The following is an 18,632-nucleotide window of genomic DNA, read 5'->3' as shown; positions in this document are numbered from 1 at the left end:
AGAGTCTTTGACCGAATGGCAAGTCCATGGCGTGTACACAGCCTGTTAACTCTACTACAACACACGACGCTCTGGATCCTTCTACCACGGCCAGTCGTAACAACGTTCATTGCATTAGCTGCTATTGGCAAGGTCTTTACTCCGTTGTGTCAAGTTACTTGCAGCAACTTGCCTTACAGCTTTACTTCAAGTGAGCAGCAGATAGCCATTGCGTAGAAGCAGCTTTATTTACGTGTAGCAACTTGTTCAATACATACAATATGCCTATGGATATGGATATTGGTTTGGTATTTTGAGATGGAAGGATATGGGTATATACAACGCATGGGAAGAGAGTGCATCCATTGTTGATTTGACCATTGTGCTTGGTGCTATGTGATCCTGAGCGATTTTGGTGCATTCAATTATCGTACTTTGCAGCAGCTACAACCAGTCAATCATGTACAACAATCACCGTTGTTATAATCTACGCCATCATGCACCAAGAGCCACTTCACATACATCCATCCACTTTGCTAAATTCATGATCAAAGGATAGCATCACCCAAGTCGACGTATCCCCCGTTAAAGCAATTCGTTGTCCCTCTCAATCTATCGTTTGTGAATGATGGTTGGATTAAAGGAATACTGTACTTTGGCGTATAAGAGATGGGTTGGTCAACCACTTCTAGGTTCTATAGTGTAAGAGACTTTCCTTCTTCCTAAGTCGGATCGCATTATGTATGGGCACTTGATACATTGTATTATGATACAGAGTTATCGGTATTGGCAAATGCAAGTTGCATATACCTATCCACTTGTAATAAAGTTGTGATAAGGATAAAAGAGAGGAAGAGAAAAGGGGGCTTTGACCGATGCATTGTAACTTGAATAAGGCTGTACATATTTGATAACATAGCTCATCTCCCTTTTCTTGTGATGGTGATCTTGTCAATAATGTGGTAACACACGTTCCTCTTTGTGAGTTATATCTTTGTAAGGTGGCTATATTAGTATAGGGCGGGAGCGATATACAATCTTAGTGTAATAAATGCGCTTTCTACTAGTAATAGTTGAGTCCTAGTATCCAATCGTGCAACATCATCTTTGATCCTGCTATTGCATTCCATCATCATTGCCCATCCACCCCAACCACAACATTATCCATCCACGCATAACATTTAGAGAATACAAAAGAATCTTTGTTACGCACTATCTACCAGCATCTCATTGTTTTCCTTTTTCCTTAGCCTCTTGATAAGTGCTTCTCCATTCTTACTCGTTGCAAACTTCGCCTTGTCATTTGGTAATCCAAGTGCTTTGAGCCTGTAGAGAGTGAAACAGGTTGTTCAATGTAATGCAGGCCATAACCGGTTCACCTCACTTACAGGTATACAATATCGAAAGAGGATTTGATGTGTGAGACATTTGAAGCTTCGCTTGAGACAATAAAATGGTCGCCATTGGTAACGCGAATAAGTTCCTTGCTCGTTTGCAGCACATAGGCGCGTTTTGTATCATCTGCATCACGTGATCCATATGCCCATGAGTATCACCAATGCAATACACAGCTTCTTTCTCCTCCTTCCTTACCGTGAATGCCATGACTATAGCATAACTCAAAATAAACACCACGTGCTATGGCTTGTTTTACCAAGAGTGGATCCAGTCGAAATGATAATCGCTTGCCTGAATCCAAAGATATGATATCAATGTCGTAGGTGGAGCATGCTTCTTCAAACACACGTGGATTGGAAGTACGGATGGCTATCAATTGATATTTGGATCGTAATGCTGCTAATGCTTCCTGTGAAGACGTGTGAGTGAGAGAGAAGGAGGGTAGAGGATGATGACTTTTGTTACCTTGGATACGGGTTCATCAATTTCGAGCGTGAGTCGCGTGAGCTGAACAACAGGATGTTTTATATCGGTCGTGCTGATCGGCTCGATCGTCAACGTCTGCAAGGGGTCAATGGAGTGTCAGAGGCAAAACGTTGCAAGGTCGTGTTGGATATGAACCTGTTCTGGTGCACATTGATCGGTTGTGTAGTTGAGAGCCACCACGCTTTCTGCCACTGATCAACAATGTAAGCAAGTGGATTGCACGTTGAGAGAGAGAGATCCACTCACATTCACTGTATCGAGCGAGGATCAGGCGAAGACGGTTTGGGTTTTTGGCATCGTTCTTTGTGTAAGGAAGGTTAAAGTCAAAGTACATTTTTGGAGGGCTAAAAAAGGAGAGAACAAAGGCAACATGCACGACACATACACACATGTGGTGTAGTCGGGATTTGACAAAATGAAATCCTCCTCCTCCTCCCTCCACAACAAAGAATATTAGAGTAAGGCTTGGACCAAAAATGGTCATCTTTAGTAGTACTGCTGATAAGAAAAAAGAGTAAACAACCAATTGATATGGGAGAATTAAAAAGTAAGGAGGAAAACTAATAGAAAGCGCAGCAGGAGCGCATGTTTTAGTCTCCCTGAGACTAGCTGGATGAGGAGAGTGTGTGGGTAGTGATGTGGGTCTATTGAAGAAGCAATAATAAAGTAATAGAGAATGGGATTTTTTTAAGAAAGAGGACCAACAGGGAGGGTGAAGTGTGATGATTCCTTGGTCAACAAGCCTGCCAATGCAATATACCATGCAATGACGGCGGTGACAACACCCATGGCACCACCACCCACCTTGCAGGGGGTGCTGCCGTTGAGATCAGAGGCTGCCAACAAAATAAAGGTGATCTCCAAACAGAAGAAAAGGACCATAAGAGCAATGTTGGCTCGGTGGGTAGCAATCAACATGATACCAGTGAAAATGGCCCATGCAACCAAAAAGATACCAAGGGAGTGATGAAGCTGATCAGGCACCTTTTCATAGGCACCCAAGATGTTTGCTCCGGGAATGAACATGATGGCATAAGAGAGCCAAAAACCACCATAGCTGGAGAAGGCAGTGGCACCAAATGTGTTGCCCGTCTTGAATTCCCACATACCAGCCAAAAGCTTTATAAAAGAAACATGATGATGAATATGGGGTCCCATGGTGGAAATACACAAATGTTGTTACTTACTTGTACAAGACCACCATAAAAGAAAGCAAGACCAACAACGACATTGCTTGGGGTACCATCAGGCATACCAGCGTTGGCATTATGAAGAGAAAGGACAAAGGTCGTCAAGGCAAAAGCACTAAGACCCAAAGGACCTGGATTGGCGATTGGGGGTGATACAGCAACAGCTGGTGGTGGTGGGTATTTGCCCTCCAAGTCGTGGTGATGATCAGCTGAAGACATGTTGTTATAGCGTAAAAGTGATAGAAGAAGAAGAAGGGATGATATGGAGAAAAGAAAACGATATTCTTCCGGTCTTTTGGATTGGCATTGGGGACTTCATTTATATACACAGGGTCCCTTCCGTATCCACGCAGCTATTAAAAGCTTCCGTGTGTGGGTGTGCGTGCAGTTGATTGGGAGGACATCCTCCACAACCAGTCAACAGCAGGTAAGGCAACTGCAAATTCCCATAGCATATACATACAATTCTTAGCTTAACCCCTCTCCTTCACTATCTTGAGCCCCTTGATATCCCTCATACATGAAGACACCCTGATTGAAATGATGCAAATTGGGGAAAGAAGATTGGTACCAATAGACAGGTAAAAAAAGTGGAGAAGAAGCATGTATCACCCCCTTTTCTTCAAGCCTTCTTTAGGGAGTAGAGAGCGCTTGCAATTACTTTTTATGAAAAAGCTGTCCAAAGCCATGATCACAATCAACGTGTGTGCACGCTTTGAAACGTTTGATTATCTATAACAACCCATACCCCAGATCACATCATTCTCATGATCTTGTAAATACAATCATGCAACTCTTAATTACTCCAACTCTGGATCTGGTGATCCTGCCATATACCAGCAGCAGCCGTCTACCTTGCTGGGTACCTGCAGGCCTTTGCTTCGTTTCTCCTCTTTTTTTCTTTTGACCCCTTTTTTACCACAAAGATGCAGTGAAATACCTTTCCCCTTCAAACAATTCTATTTGTGAGTGTGATCAGCAAAATTGTTGTTGATGCACATCTCGTCGCTTGAATTTCGATTTTTGCACCAGCTCTTCGTACATCACTCCCCCCGCGTTGCAGATATCTATTTACAACCAAATCCATAATGTTTGAAAGATCATTATTCTTATACTTATTGCACGTGGATATGGTATCATTGTGCTCATTGCAATTGAGGATATGGGTAACAAAATGGGATCAATGACAAAGGAGACCAAATAGTGTATCCGTGCACCAAAGACAAAAGAAAATGTAGGTTGAATCGCCGTCCAAACGTTGGCTGTTGTTGCATGATCACTTGGGATCAGTGATCTTTTAAGCTCGTTTAAGTATACTATCCGAGAAAAGAAGGTTGCTTTCCCGCGTAAAAAGAAACATAGGTCTGATCCCTTCATGCCACATTGGTATCATACGTAGTTGATAGTAGCAGCTACCTAGATGCATCGTGTGGCATTCGCATGCTGCTTCGTTTCTTTATCACCATCATTCATCAAAGCATCAAACTCTATAGCATGTTGGCAATTGCAAGTATCAGTAGCATCGACCGGAATGGGATCGGAAGCGTGAGAACAAGGTTTTCGGTGTAGCGGTTATAGTAAGACTTGCAGTATTTGTTTTACGCCGTTTCCCCTTATCAGACGTTTCCGAGTGATTGACATTTGTTTATACTCCCCTTGAACGAGGGACACGGTCTCGCAAATATGCATAAGCAGCCGTGTTGTTGTGTAAGTAAATGGGCCTCAAAGAGAATCTCCATAGGTACATACATGATGATGTGCATCGTGCTACTTTCATAATAATATGGGTATGGCCATGATGATGATTATTGCATATGCGAAAACGCCATCATCATTATTACATCTTGCATCCTTTTATGTAAAGGAAACAACGAGCACGTTGTAATGAATCAAAAGGATTTCTGCGCCACTCCATTGCAAACAAAGAAAAGGAGCTGAAGCAGTAGCAGCGTTAGCAGCACGGAATAAACATTCACAAAGGCAGCGATAACGTGTAAGAAATGTGCATCTTTCAACAGCAACCAGAGAACCCCCTGTGTGCGTGCGCCATAATCATGGGGATGTTGGCTGTTGTTGATCAAAAAAAGGTGTCTCATCTTGTGAATCCCAAATTGAGCTGTACTCCTCAGAAGGAATGCAATGGATACAATGCATGTATACAGTAGCAAACCATCCCTATCCATCATAACAGCCAACCACCCCTTGATTTTATCAGTCCAAGTGATGATAATACGCACACCTCATCATTACTTCAGACAAATCCAAACCCTTTCCTCATCTCCCAGCCGTGTGGATGGTAATAAAAAGTTGTTTTCCCCTTTACAAAAATGACCAACTTGCACGCTTTCTTGATGCAATCATTTCAAAAGGGCAAGCGTATTATCCTGCATCCACATCTCAGTAATAAAAATATCCAAGATCATCTCTTGATGCATATATCATACATTTCCAGAGTGTATGCTCTTCTCCCTTCTTCCTCAACTTTATCATTTATATCCAATGCAAAGACACAGCAGCAGTAGATAAGATGCCTTCAGTATCAATAAGCTCGAATCATGCGAGAACCCATTCCAAAACACAAAAATGCGGGGAGTGATGGCTGATCCCATCCCATATTGCATATCTACTCCACGAAAAAGGGAACGTATCCATGTCGACAGGACATGTACATGCATGGCATTGGCATGGATACATGACTTTTATAGCTGAATGAGTGTAAAGGCATTGAACAACATGGCAGCTTTTCGCCTCGCCTTGCCATTGTCGACCCGCCCATGGGCAAGTGCAAGTGACGATGGTACTACCGGTTCATGGTATGACATCCTCTTTTCATGGCGTACATCCAATAGTGCTAACCTAATACCTAGCACATGAAGCACTTGTTTTGACTATAAGCATCTTTATTCTCCAATAATATACAACCAACAAGTCATTGGCAGAAGATTGGTGATCACCCGTCATCATGCCTCATGGCTAATTCAGAAAGCGGCTAATGTATGTGGAATGCTGTAGATCGGCCAAAGTGTATGTCTTGATACCGCAGGTGCATTCGTTGTTGTAAGGATGTGGTGATGATACCTCGCATGTAGATTCATCATGTTAGTGATTGATTGAACATGTGACTTTTGCTCATCACACATACACAAAGAGAAAGGGTGTTGGTTTGTATGACCATTTTCTCATTTTGATGCCTGTTCGTTGAAAATGAAAGACAAGTAAACTGATGATGGGTATTTTTTTTCCTTACGGAATGATGAATCGATGCATAAATGTGTACGGGCGTTGATTTTAATCTATCCCGAGCGAGCGTTTCTACCCCGAGAATGACTGCGATGTGGCGACCGTGCAGTATAGCGTAGCCATGGATACCTCGTTCCCCCCTTTTCAAGGCGCTTGATCTTTTTCAACAACCCATGTGATGATAAATCCAACATCATCTACCATCATCCCAATGTAAAAGTAATGTCGGCAAGCCCTGCATTTTTTCTTCTTCCGACTTGGCCTATGCGCTTACCATGATCGCGTGTGTGTACATACGTGTGTATCACATAATATAAACAATGCAGCAACAACATTGTAGGTGATGGTAAACATATCGGTGTCACCCACATAAATAAAATTCCAATCCAGCCCATCACTTTAACAAAGAGAGAGCGCTTTGACATTGCTGTGAACGACGATTGTACATGTATGTGCGGGTTTGTTTTAATGGAAATACGCTTACCCCGCCCTTTCCATCACTTTTAACCCCTTTATGAATGGTTGTGCACTTACATATCACAAGGGGGCGTTCCCGCCAAACAAAAAAAGGAAAGAAAAGGTTGTATGTGTGATATGAGTGTATCCGTGCGTGCGTGTTTGTGATCGATCGTGGGGAGAAAAGGAGAGGGAGGAGGGTCAATGTGAGCGAGACGAGTGGTAGGGGTCGTTGTTGTTGAGTATAGGAAAGCGTTCGTTACTCAGACCGCGGGTGGTTGTTGTTGAATGTAAGCAAAGGCATGCAATGAAAAATGTTCATATATGTGGGTGACAAGGCAAACGCATGCATTCATTAAGCAGGTAAAAGTCATGAAGGAAAAAAGAAAATGATCATGGCCATCACCATCAACACCCTACCACCGCCGACGCTGCTGCTGCTTCTCTGCAACTCAGTGGACAAAATGGATAGATGAAAAAATTACTTCCTCGTTTAAGCTTTAAGTGAGCTTACATGTTTTGGTCCTTCCAGGTTGCTCTTTTACACATAAATATCTGCTCATTCCACACACACTCAAACACGTCTTCTTCATATCATGACTGCAACCACTTCTATCAAATCCATGGCAACCGCTCGCAACTTTCCCTGCACCCAATGTCCCAAAAGTAGGTGGATGGATGAATGGCTTTTACCCTTTGATGATGATGGCAACTAACGTATCATTTCTCCAATCCTAGTATTTGCAACAAGATCAAATTTGTGCGTATCTCATTCTGTGAGCGTGTGTGTAACAATTTCCATACGCTTGTGTAGTAGTGGTTTTCTTTGGCGCCATGCTTACCCATTTGCTTTATATAGGAAGCGACACATGGAAAATCCCAACATCCACAATATACCTTACGTACGCAGCCGTGACCAAAAGCGTTGGAAGGGACATTCAAAGAAGGTAGTTTCCAAAGAAGAGACCACTGAAAGGTATATGCATATGATACAACATGGCTGTAAAATACACCATGCTTATACCTATTTGTTTACAGGATGCGTAAATGGCGTGCAGAAAACCGAGAAAAGAATCGACAAAATGATCTTCGATGTCGTGTGTATCGTCTTGCACGCCAAAAGTTTGGACTTGAAGACTCGCCAGAGAAGCAGCAATTTGTGCGAGATGAAATTGCAAGACGACTGGGTCGTCGCATGTTATTGGAGCAGCAGCAACATCGTGTCCCTGATACCAAAGCATGTCGTTCCTCTCCTTTTGTTCCTCCACATCAGCAACAACAACAACAACTCATGTCCTCACCTCAACATGCTGTTGATTTACCATTCTACAGCGCTCCACAGAAAAAGATTGAGCTACCATCCATTTCTCCCAATCTTGCTTGGCGACGCGATAGCACAAGTAGTAGTAGCTCTACTACAAGCAGCAACAGCAGTGTTAGCAGCTTGTCATCACCCACGATGAACACATCGGATTCATATCTTGCCTTGCCACCCATTTGCTCTGAAAATGAGCAATCATCGTCGCCTGTACGATATGTCGAAAACACCAAGATCCTCCACGAGTTTGTTGGTGTCGTTCTCAATTATGCTGACAACAATCATCGTTCCTGGTCACCCTAAGTCATGAAAATAGCATCCACCATCTTTATCATTCATATCCTCTTGCACACACACACACACACACGCACTTAATATCTTTTCTCGCACACACATTTACTACAGCAAGCGTATCATAGTACAAAACAACCACAGCACCCACATTTCTTTACTTTCATATACACACACACACACACGCACACACACAATAGCCTTGTAATCATGGCACATTTGCACATAAAGCAAGCATAATTTCTTTTCTTCATCATCATGGATGTCGATGTTATTAGTTCTATATAGAGCACGTGACGCAATAATGGGCCTTGTGGCTAATGATGCAGTAGTTCATGTACGACGTCGTTTGTGTAACACCGGCATAACCGGCTTCTCAGTCGACATTTGGCAGATCAGCCGACAAGTGTGGAAGGAAATGGCTAGTGTCGGTACCTTGGCATTGTCCGAAAATCAATCAAAAGAGCTACTGAAACATGATATGGATGAATGACTGAATTAGGATAATCACGAACAACTTGTGCAACCATTGGAAAAGTTCCTGCTCCATGAATGATGATTGAAACAAAATGACGTTTTCAAAGGGGAGCAAGGGGTAGGTGGATTATGTTTAGGCGTACGTCATGTTTATCCAGGTACAATTTATGTATATATCAGTGCTCATTTTCCAAGTGCGAATACTCGACGAAATAGTGGGATAGATGAGATAAAAGTATAAGTTTCCCATCAATGATGTAATCGTTTGACCATATTCTCGGACGCGGGACTTGCTTTAGTTTCATGCCACGTCCTCTTTTTCCTTCTCCTCCTCCCCTTTTTACCCTTCCTCCTCCATGTCACCCCACCCCAACACCACAATCCAGGTAAAACGCAACAGGCATTGACTTGCATGTACCGACATCGTCTAATGACAGCAGTATCTTTGAAGAAGAGTAACAGGGATAGTACTGCCTCTTGGTCTCCATTAACAACTGCTGCTGGTGCAAGGGGAGACGACGACGCTACTTCACAAAAGAGTTCCACTTCAGCAGCCAACGACAACAATGAGCCCCATGAGACAATGACAGACACACCTTCTCGAGATTACACGACCATTCCAATACAAGTCTCGACGGACGACACAGCAACAACAGACAATAATGATACGACAGCAGCTACAGCTACAGCAACCACACCTACTTCGCTTTCTCCCGAGCCAGCCAACAGCGACAATGCCAGCAGCCAACCTGATAGGAAAAACGATGCAAAAGTACCCAATATTATCAGAGTCAAGTCTCTTCCATTCTATCGTGGTGGTGTACGTCCTCGCCATGCCAAGATTGTGCGATTCATTGGACGATGTGGATTTGTGGCAAAAGGAGTGGTCTATGGTATTATTGGGGTCTTGATCTTGACCAATGTATCTGGTGCATGGACGCCTAATGGAAGTCAAGGAAATGAATCTCCTCAGGTGAGTGCAAATTGTGTATGTGTGTGTGTGTGTGTGAGTATGATGATCTCATGGGGTCTATTGGTAGGGTGCGTTTCTTTTGTTGGGAGGTATTCCTGCGATTGGTCGACCTATTCTAGTAGTCATGGCCATTGGATTAATCACCTATCTGGTTTGGAGGTAAGAAAAGGAATGGAGGATCATCACCTGATCTCGATCATGACATAAAGTTACAATTAGGTTTTGGGAAGCTATCACTGGACAAGCATTCGATGCCATGTTGAGCAAGCGCACCAACTTTTTTCGATATCGGCTATCACCCATTGTGAGCGGCGGCGTCTATTGTGCTTACTTGTATTATCTCATCCAAATGATATACCAAACCAACGAAGAGCAACAAAAGACAGCATCCAGTAACGAGTTTCCGGCATCCTTCACTGATACAACCGTTGGAAGTGCGTTTGTTGGCGTGTTTGGGGTGGCCTTTATGATTGCATTTGCAACTCAAATTCAAAATGCGGTTACTGGCAACTTTATACCGGATCTCAAAACCTCAGCGCCTGATGCTCGAAAATGGGAAGCACGTATCGTGAATCTATCAGGACGTATCGGATTTGGAGGAAGAGCTGCCATGTTTGGTACCTTGTCTGGCTTTTTTTGGGATTCACTTGCTAAGCGTAATGAATCGGGCAATGTCAATGTGGTGGCAGCAGCTATATCAAAGTTGGCTACACATGATGGTGGCAAGGCATTCATGGTTCTTCTCGGCTTGGGACTCATCATTTACGGCCTTTTTGCCATCGCCAATGCATACTACAAATACTTTCCTACTCCGCCCCCATCACGCATTAACATGTACCAGCTGATTACCGAAGAAGATGACAATGACATGAATAGCCAGGAACAAGATGAGCCGAACAATGAACCCAATCATGGAACCTCGTGGTGGCGCAGATTATGGGATAAACGGCATCCAAAACGTTCTCAGCAGCAATGTAACAATGAAAAAGGAGGAGGGGAAGAGAACCATGTCGAGGCTACTACTACAACAATACCAAATGGCAGGCCACATCACCATGATTCCCAAGACGGTGCATCCACCAATACCAACGATGCTATTGTTTGATCACATCCCATTATTTACATATACACATCCACTCGCTAGTAATATTACGCTACACTTTTAATTCCACCCATCCTAATGTAATACTTGTTAATTAAACTGCTTTAGACATCTATTGCTTCATACGTATACCAGAACCTTCAAGATGCTGATTGAACTAAAAAAAAGTGAACGTCATGCAGAGACAAATCTAAATCAAGGAACTTTTTTTTGTATTTCAAATAAACATGCTACCCACGCCATTCCATGTGTTTCGGCCTTGACAAATATTTAGAGTTCTTTATTGTAGCAACCAACAACAAGTGCTTACAACCATTGACATGAAACATGTAAACCATCGTCAAATCAAAGCATCTCTTCTTCAGGGGAACGTGCGTATAGTCATTCTCGAGGAGAGCGGAATGTCGAAAAATGGATAGTTCCCATCCTTATTGTCTCAAGACCTTTCCGTGTGAAGGCTGTTTATGCTCCACATGACAGTTTGTGCTGCATCAATGATACGTTTTTAAGGCCGTAATCTCGGAAGATGCCCCGCCCTTCCCTGAAGAAGGTGCATATGAAAAACGATTAGTGCACATGTTAGTATGTATAGTAGGATCAACAACAAGCTTTATGTATATTGCATGGAAAGAATGAGATTGGCGGGATGCATGCACACCAACACAACAGGTTAAAAGTATTTACACGTAAACACAAGAGAGATAAATATATACGATGCGAAGGGGAATGAGTATAGCTCATGAAGATGTATCAAGCTGATAAAAGCGGGGTCCTTTCTTCGTCATGGTTAGGGTGGTGATTGTTATTAGGTTGCCATGTCGTCGTCGTTGTCGTTGTGTTCCCCCGCCAATCATCGTTGGATCGACTATTCGTCTCCTTTATGGCGGCGTTTGTCCATAGCGAGGGGTCTTGGCAGTAACGGGGAGGATGAATGGTGCCTTTGATAATGGAATCAATGACACAGAATTGGAATGCATTCATGAATAATGGAAAGCTTTTTGTAATGTAAAACCAACATGAGTCATGGTGATGAAAATGCGTCGTCCTCCTACTTACACAAACATGACAAATACGACTTGATAGCGTGTTTCTTTGATATGAGCCAAGACCCAATCACCCAAATCAAAAATGACGGGGAAAGCTTGAAACGAGGCATAGATGCAAATTTTCATACACAGCGTAGCCAAAACAAATACGCCGGTTTGTACACTCCATCGGCATAGCATCGATGGCCAAAAAGGAGGTGGCCCATAACCATCAAAGAGCGACAATCGAGTAGTAGTAGTAGTAGTAGTAGTAGCAGTGGATCGACGTTGTTTACTACTCAGGATGACATGCTCCAAAGTCCATTCAAGAATACGTAGCCAGAACCAAAGAATGGCAATGCCGAGTGTTGTATCGATAAGAAGACTGAGAAAGTACCATACACAAAGATTGCTGGGTGGGCCGTTCGCAGGCCGACCTGCAAGATAACTGATGCCAAGATTTAAAAAATGAACCGTACCAGCACCAATGAATTGCTTGCTCACATCCAATATCCTAATGATGGATATGCGTATGTGTGTGTTGTATGTATGAGAAAGTGTGGATTTGCATACGTTTTCTTCCTTCCACGTACCATACATTTACAGGTCTTCGTGGTCGTTCTCGCCAACGTTTAATACCCAAGGCTGTCAAGGCCGTCATGGCTAATGTCAGCTGTACAAGAATAGCAAAGCCGTCTAATATTTGACATCCGGGAGCATTATCGTCATCAGTGGAGAGGATATGCATCAAGGGCTATGTAGTGAAAAAGTGCGTGCGTGTGTGTGTGTGTGTGTATAAAATGGAAGAAAAAGGAGGAGTGGCAAATACTGTTTGGGTTGGACACATACACAAAAAAGAGAGAGAGAGAGAGACGCGAAAACAACGTTTCTATCCTCCTGATCTGCTACAACAGAATTGCTACTTTTAGTAAGGAGGACCCATACCAACATGCAACATGAGCAACAGACATGTGCAATCTCGCATTCACAATATTCGTAGTAGGTCACCTGGGAGAGATTCTATCATGATGAATATCGAAATCGCTCATTGGCTAACACGTAATTAGCATGGTTTGTATCTTGACTTAAAGCACGGACCCCAACTTGGTTGTTGAATGGCTCCCCTCTCCCACCTAGGCACCTCCTCCTGATATGCGTCACCGATCCTTGTATATCCATGTTATTGTTTCAGTGTAGTCTTATCAACATTCATTGCATGCTCATTGTAGCACTCTCGATACCCATCCATTGGCTGTCAAGAATGGAAAAGCGCGTGGTTCTGACTATCTCGTGTGCATACGAAAAACAATCATGCACCTCTCGGCAACAAGGGGGCGTTGATTACAATCGCCTTGGTAACACACACACACACAAACACTCAAAACCCTTCCGATGATGATTGACAAGAGTCTCTTTATAAAAGTATGTACACGTGCTTTTCATTGCTTGGTTGACAATCTACAATGTCCATTTTTCTAAACGAGTATCAATATCATCATCGTCCTCCTCATTGACGCCGTTCACAATGGTCAATTCGTCATCATCACGGGATACTTCAGATCCACTTCGTTCTCGTAAAATCTTTTGTTGTAATCCATCACACGATGTGGGCACGGGTGCTGGTTTGACCGGATTACTGCTGCTCCTACGCCTCATCCATTTGATATTGTTGATGTTATCTTCGTTACTTGTATTGGTGATGGAGACTGTGGGCACATCAAAAGCGACCTTTTTCTCCGACGATGATGACGATGATGCAATGGGTGTAGATGCTGCACTGCTCATGACCGATGATTCATCCAAGGTGAATGGAAAAGGTGGGATTTGAGGACATGAGGATCGTCGCATGTTGTTATCATCCGTAGTAGTAGTAGCATGATGGCTGTTGCTGTTGTTGTTGCTGCTGTTGTTGTTGTGGGTCACTCGAATCACAGGTGCAGTGGCTGAACTTGCCAGTGTGGAAGGTCGACTGCTACTATTGTCACCACCACCACTGTTGCCCTCAAACCATGCCAATGACGCCTCAAGCATTTCACGATAACATTCGAGTCGTTGCATATGAAGTCGTTTGCTCTGGATCTGCTTGCCAACCAATTCTGCATAATAAAGAATGCGATCCTTGCTTGATTTTTGTAGCGGTACCAACACCATCAAGTTCCTTCGTAGTTGCAAATCCTGTCGTAAGGGTCGTTCGCATTCGATCAAACGTTGTGAAAGCATCATGACCTTTTTCTAATAAAACCCGCATGTTACATGACATGTCCCTCTTCAACCTTTATCCCTTCCTTACCTTGATCACTTCTTGACGCTTATCACGATGAGAACCCTGACGTGGAGGTCGTAATCGTACATTGTTTGTTTTGCTTGCAGCAGCATAGTTGATTTTTAGCATCCAGTCATCCAAATCGGCATTATTCTTTGCCCGAAGCAAAAACAGCTGACCATCGCCTGTCATGAGACGAAAGACGTAAGGGTATTTCGTATAAGAGTCGTCATGGATACATACAGCGTCGGCTAAGGAAATGATTTGTACCGGTCGTAGCACTTGGGCATTGTTGTTGTTGTTGTCGTTGCTATGGTTACTGATGATGGGTATATTGGAATTGTTGGTTTGCAGTGATTGTTGTGAAGAGAAGGATTCTGTAGGATCATCCATACTGTTATTGCTGCTGCTGCCTGTTGCCATGTACATTGGAAGTGATGGAAAACGACGCGTAGTACTGGCGGTGCTAGTAGTAGATGGCGAAGAAGGTGGTGTATTATTGTTTTTGCTGGCTGCTACCCATGATTCAAATGCACCAAGATCCGAAAAGAAAATAACTTGGCTACCACTCAATACCACACCAAACGGTCGCCATCCACGTGCTGTTGCTTTCTTGCCACCAGGTAACATGTCGTATTTACGTTCGAGAATAGCTGCCTTGGCAACCCGTACAGTGAATTGGGTATCCACGGAAGGTGATGTTTCTCCACGATTGGCGGTGTGATGTTTGCTTCTCACTCCTCCAAGTTGTAAAGGGCGTGCATTGACAAAAGCCGAGTATGCATCAGCAATGGGTAAAGGGCGTAATGCTCGCTTGTAGCAATAAGGATTCTCGGGTGGCATCAATTGAGAGAGCTTGGGATATAAATCATCCATGTTGACCTATGTTAGGATAAAGTTTAATACTCAGAGAGAGAGAGAGAGAGCATTTCTTTGGAAACTTACAGAATTCAAAGTACCACTAGAATCGCTTCGTGCTAACCGACCCAGCCATGATCCTGATCTCTCTGGTGCTGATGGAGGTCTTTCATCATTGCCATCCGCATAAGTGAATTGGGTGGAGACGATGTTGTCGTACATGATCTACACCCCGAAGTGAGTTAGCTATAGGAGGAAAAAGGGAAGGATCGTCATTGTTGTCTTACATCCAGGACTTCTGAAGAGACATTTTCACCACCTTCAATGATCTTTGTACGCATGATAAATGTTTCCTTGTTCATCTTTCGTCGTACATTCTTGTTGTGTGCGTCGGTGTGTAGTAATAAAACAGAAAATGCAACAGCATAAACCGCATCTACGGAGTTGATGATCATCATTATTCTCTCTCGTCTCCTCTTCTCCCTTTTTCTCCTGCCATTGGCTTCCTTCCTTACCTGAACTATCCGTCAAGTCTGGATTGCATTCATGATATCGTTTGGCAAAATCTTCCATGGCACGATCAATCTGCTGAGCTTCTTTAGGAAGTAATGCCTTGGACAATAGTTTTCTATGTTGTATAGAGTGTTATAGAAAAAGACTATCCACAACTTGTAGAAAAGAGACATGTATAGATAAACTCACCTCAATGCCATGTCAATCGCATCGCCACTGAATTCGAGATGTTGCAAATGGTCGTTAAAGGTGACGGGTCGGGTATTGTTGTGTTGCTGCTGCTCCTGCTGCTGCTGCATGGAAGATGTATCCTCAGAAGCTGCCATGTCGCTTGTTTTCAAATGGGTTGGTATATGGGGTGTCGTTGGATAAAGGAAGGCGTTCGTTCAATTCATACAATGGGTAAAGTGAAAAGGTGTGAAAGAGAGAGAGAGAGAGGAGAATATCAGTGTGGCAATAAAGCGAGGAGTGGGAGGAAAAGGAAAGAGGGAAGGACAAAGCGGTGTAACAAACTCGCAAGACGCGCGCCTAAATGAATTGACACTAAATGATTGAGACTAGCCCTAATGACTAACTACTTACAAATCTCCTCCAAAGAATGATACGATAGTATCACCATCCTCCACCCATGCATTCTACTGCAAACGATGCATGATTGCATCTATTTCTATATTACATTGGCACTGTTAAGCATTGTTGATAGTGCAATGCCAGACTACATAGTGGGCTTTGTTGTCATATGTACTCCTGCTAGCTGATGGATAAGAACTCATACATAGAAAAAACGTAAGCGATTATCGATAAGCTAGAACCATCATCCATTGTTATGGATACACCTTTTATGATAACTCACGCGTTGCGTATGTTGATCCTTGCATGTATATACAATCCAGCAATACTCACATCGGGGTATAACTTGAGTCGGCATTTAGGATGAGCAGCCGCTTGTAGATAGCCAGGTACAGCCTCTTTAGTAAACGACAATGGAATCTCACCAATCCTCTTTATGCATATCATTCACCCATTCCTTCCTTCATAAGAGAAGAATAAAACTTTCATTGTCTGTGATTGTTATGAATGCAAAGATATTTCCTTTCTTAGTCAAAGTTGCCCACATGATGTGATGATGAAGAGCTCACACAACACCATTGGATGCAAGGGGGGCCAATGCATTTATCAATAACATACGCATAATCGATCGCCGTGATCAATACATCTTGGTATACATAGCATAACACGAAACTCATGGTTGTTTATGTAAGGATTTGTTTACATGCAAATGGGCTGAAGGGATTGTAATGGGGATGGATGTAGAGCCTGATTAAATTGCCGTCTGGACGTCAATGCTAAATCACCTTTCGCGAGCTGACAGTTCATTATCACTCTTCTCCACCACCACCACCTCCTCCTCCTCTCATGTTGGCCAAGCTCATTGATACCATTAACCAATGCCGAACTCTGTCACAACAATGCCACGACGTCGCCATTAAGCGTGACACTGCCGCGGAGCATTACTTTGATCGGATCCACCAGCATTTACAAGATGCCTTGTCGTCCAAGAACGCAACACCACCACCAACCGCCATTCCTGCAGACAAAGTACAACAATCCTCTCCAACACCAGATAATAAAGAGAAGCAACAACTGCCATCATCAACAACTGAAGTGGACGCTATTCTTGCTGAAAACAAGCAACTCAAGGAAAAGCTGCAGCAAATGCATGCCATATTTGTCAACTTGAAAGGATCGGCAGCCACAATGACCGATATAGCCACGCAGCATACCAAACGAGCCAAGATTGAGAAAGAAGCAACCTCCAATCTACGTCAACAAGTCAACGATTTGATGAAAGAGACTGAAAGGATACGATCAGAACGAGATGCTTTACAATCACAAGTACAGCAATTACAGCAGCAAATCAATGCATTGGATGAGAGCAAAGAGGAATTGTTGAAAAAGCCACGCGTTGGCGATGTTGGTGATGAGATGCGACAGGTAATAAGGAAGAAGGAGGAGGAGGAGGAGGAGGGAATGATGAGATGATGGCATTCCTGACAGGTTACCTTTTGCAGAAAATTGAGTACTTGATATCCATGCGAAAAGCCGCTGAGACAGCATTACAAGCGACAATGGATTCCCAGGTGGAAGCTGAAAACCAATCCCGATCCACTATCAAAGCACTACGAAGCAATATCGAAGCATTGACCACCGAGTTGGAGAGTGAAACGAAAGCCAAAAATTACTTCTATGCTGTGTGTGACACTTTGGGAAATGATGTAAGGACAACAAGAATGTTGCTGTATTTCTCATGTTAAAGCCATTGTATAGCTTCAAGCTTCGAAGGAGAAGGTCAAAGCACAAGTGAGCAAGGTCGCAACCGAACGCTCGAAGGCGGCACATCTACAAAACACCATCAATCAATTGCGTCAATCCAACAAGGTAAATAAAGGAGCAATCCAATTTTGCATGATATGTACTCAATGGATGTGATGTATAGAAAAAGAAGGATAAAATGACCGAGCTATACCGGGTATGTATATGGATACAAGGTGGGAGCAATGGTGAATGGGATTAACCCTCCTTTATGTACAGAGAATTGCCATGCTGGAAGCTCTACAGACCACACCCATGGCCGTTGATAACAATCCTGCAGCCAAGAGACCACGGATAGAGTAGAGTGGGATATGGATCCATAGGATGGCACGTGGTGAATATACTCGTCGAATCAATGAAAGGTTCATGTTGTTGGATATGATGATGATGATGATGGATGGTGATGGGACATGCCAAGATGATAAACTATGTATGTATGTGGCAAGGGATCTTCGATGATGATGATGATGATGATGAGCAACTAAACCATATATTATCGATGGTGCAAGTTTCGTCCGGGTTCGCTCCCAAATAATCTAGTTTTTAGGGAGAGGGGGGTCGTGGTGGGGGAAGGCACACCCGAGGTCGCACAAACGTGCTGCATTATGGATAACTCCTCATCCGGCGCGCTCGATTTATACACAAGAACGAACAACCCAAGATATGTGATGCAAGACACGTTTCTGTAAA

General features: G+C 43.3%; 7 protein-coding genes across 7 annotated transcripts; 3 read left to right on the top strand and 4 right to left on the bottom strand.

The window, feature by feature from the left end:
- Window positions 1-1,184: 1,184 nt before the first annotated feature.
- Window positions 1,185-2,197, bottom strand: O0I10_010602 (uncharacterized protein; the record flags this gene model as incomplete). Its single annotated transcript, XM_058490581.1, has 6 exons — window positions 1,185-1,305; window positions 1,368-1,500; window positions 1,573-1,786; window positions 1,843-1,938; window positions 1,999-2,054; window positions 2,110-2,197. 6 exons carry the CDS (start codon window positions 2,195-2,197, stop codon window positions 1,185-1,187), a joined length of 708 nt encoding a protein of 235 aa, XP_058338717.1.
- A 353-nt stretch (window positions 2,198-2,550) lies between these two features.
- On the bottom strand, window positions 2,551-3,272 carry O0I10_010601 (uncharacterized protein; the record flags this gene model as incomplete). Its single annotated transcript, XM_058490580.1, has 2 exons — window positions 2,551-2,982; window positions 3,051-3,272. The coding sequence occupies 2 exons, from the start codon at window positions 3,270-3,272 to the stop codon at window positions 2,551-2,553; spliced, it is 654 nt and encodes a 217-aa protein (XP_058338716.1).
- A 4,346-nt stretch (window positions 3,273-7,618) lies between these two features.
- On the top strand, window positions 7,619-8,370 carry O0I10_010600 (uncharacterized protein; the record flags this gene model as incomplete). The annotated part of the gene is made up of 2 exons (XM_058490579.1): window positions 7,619-7,725; window positions 7,788-8,370. The coding sequence occupies 2 exons, from the start codon at window positions 7,619-7,621 to the stop codon at window positions 8,368-8,370; spliced, it is 690 nt and encodes a 229-aa protein (XP_058338715.1).
- Window positions 8,371-9,265: 895 nt separating this feature from the next.
- On the top strand, window positions 9,266-10,913 carry O0I10_010599 (uncharacterized protein; the record flags this gene model as incomplete). The annotated part of the gene is made up of 3 exons (XM_058490578.1): window positions 9,266-9,808; window positions 9,876-9,967; window positions 10,028-10,913. 3 exons carry the CDS (start codon window positions 9,266-9,268, stop codon window positions 10,911-10,913), a joined length of 1,521 nt encoding a protein of 506 aa, XP_058338714.1.
- Window positions 10,914-11,660: 747 nt separating this feature from the next.
- Window positions 11,661-12,683, bottom strand: O0I10_010598 (uncharacterized protein; the record flags this gene model as incomplete). Its single annotated transcript, XM_058490577.1, has 3 exons — window positions 11,661-11,904; window positions 11,967-12,449; window positions 12,529-12,683. 3 exons carry the CDS (start codon window positions 12,681-12,683, stop codon window positions 11,661-11,663), a joined length of 882 nt encoding a protein of 293 aa, XP_058338713.1.
- Window positions 12,684-13,393: 710 nt separating this feature from the next.
- On the bottom strand, window positions 13,394-15,895 carry O0I10_010597 (uncharacterized protein; the record flags this gene model as incomplete). The annotated part of the gene is made up of 6 exons (XM_058490576.1): window positions 13,394-14,167; window positions 14,226-15,080; window positions 15,144-15,281; window positions 15,344-15,492; window positions 15,572-15,684; window positions 15,759-15,895. 6 exons carry the CDS (start codon window positions 15,893-15,895, stop codon window positions 13,394-13,396), a joined length of 2,166 nt encoding a protein of 721 aa, XP_058338712.1.
- A 1,090-nt stretch (window positions 15,896-16,985) lies between these two features.
- O0I10_010596 (uncharacterized protein) lies at window positions 16,986-18,245 on the top strand (the record flags this gene model as incomplete). Its single annotated transcript, XM_058490575.1, has 5 exons — window positions 16,986-17,564; window positions 17,642-17,845; window positions 17,898-18,008; window positions 18,067-18,099; window positions 18,162-18,245. 5 exons carry the CDS (start codon window positions 16,986-16,988, stop codon window positions 18,243-18,245), a joined length of 1,011 nt encoding a protein of 336 aa, XP_058338711.1.
- Between the last annotated feature and the right edge of the window lie 387 nt (window positions 18,246-18,632).

The sequence above is a fragment of the Lichtheimia ornata genome, assembly GCF_029851405.1.
Source record: "Lichtheimia ornata isolate CBS 291.66 chromosome Unknown scaffold00072, whole genome shotgun sequence".
NCBI lineage: Eukaryota > Fungi > Mucoromycota > Mucoromycetes > Mucorales > Lichtheimiaceae > Lichtheimia > Lichtheimia ornata.
Note: the sequence above shows the minus strand (reverse complement) of the source record. Positions and strands in the feature narration are given on the sequence as shown.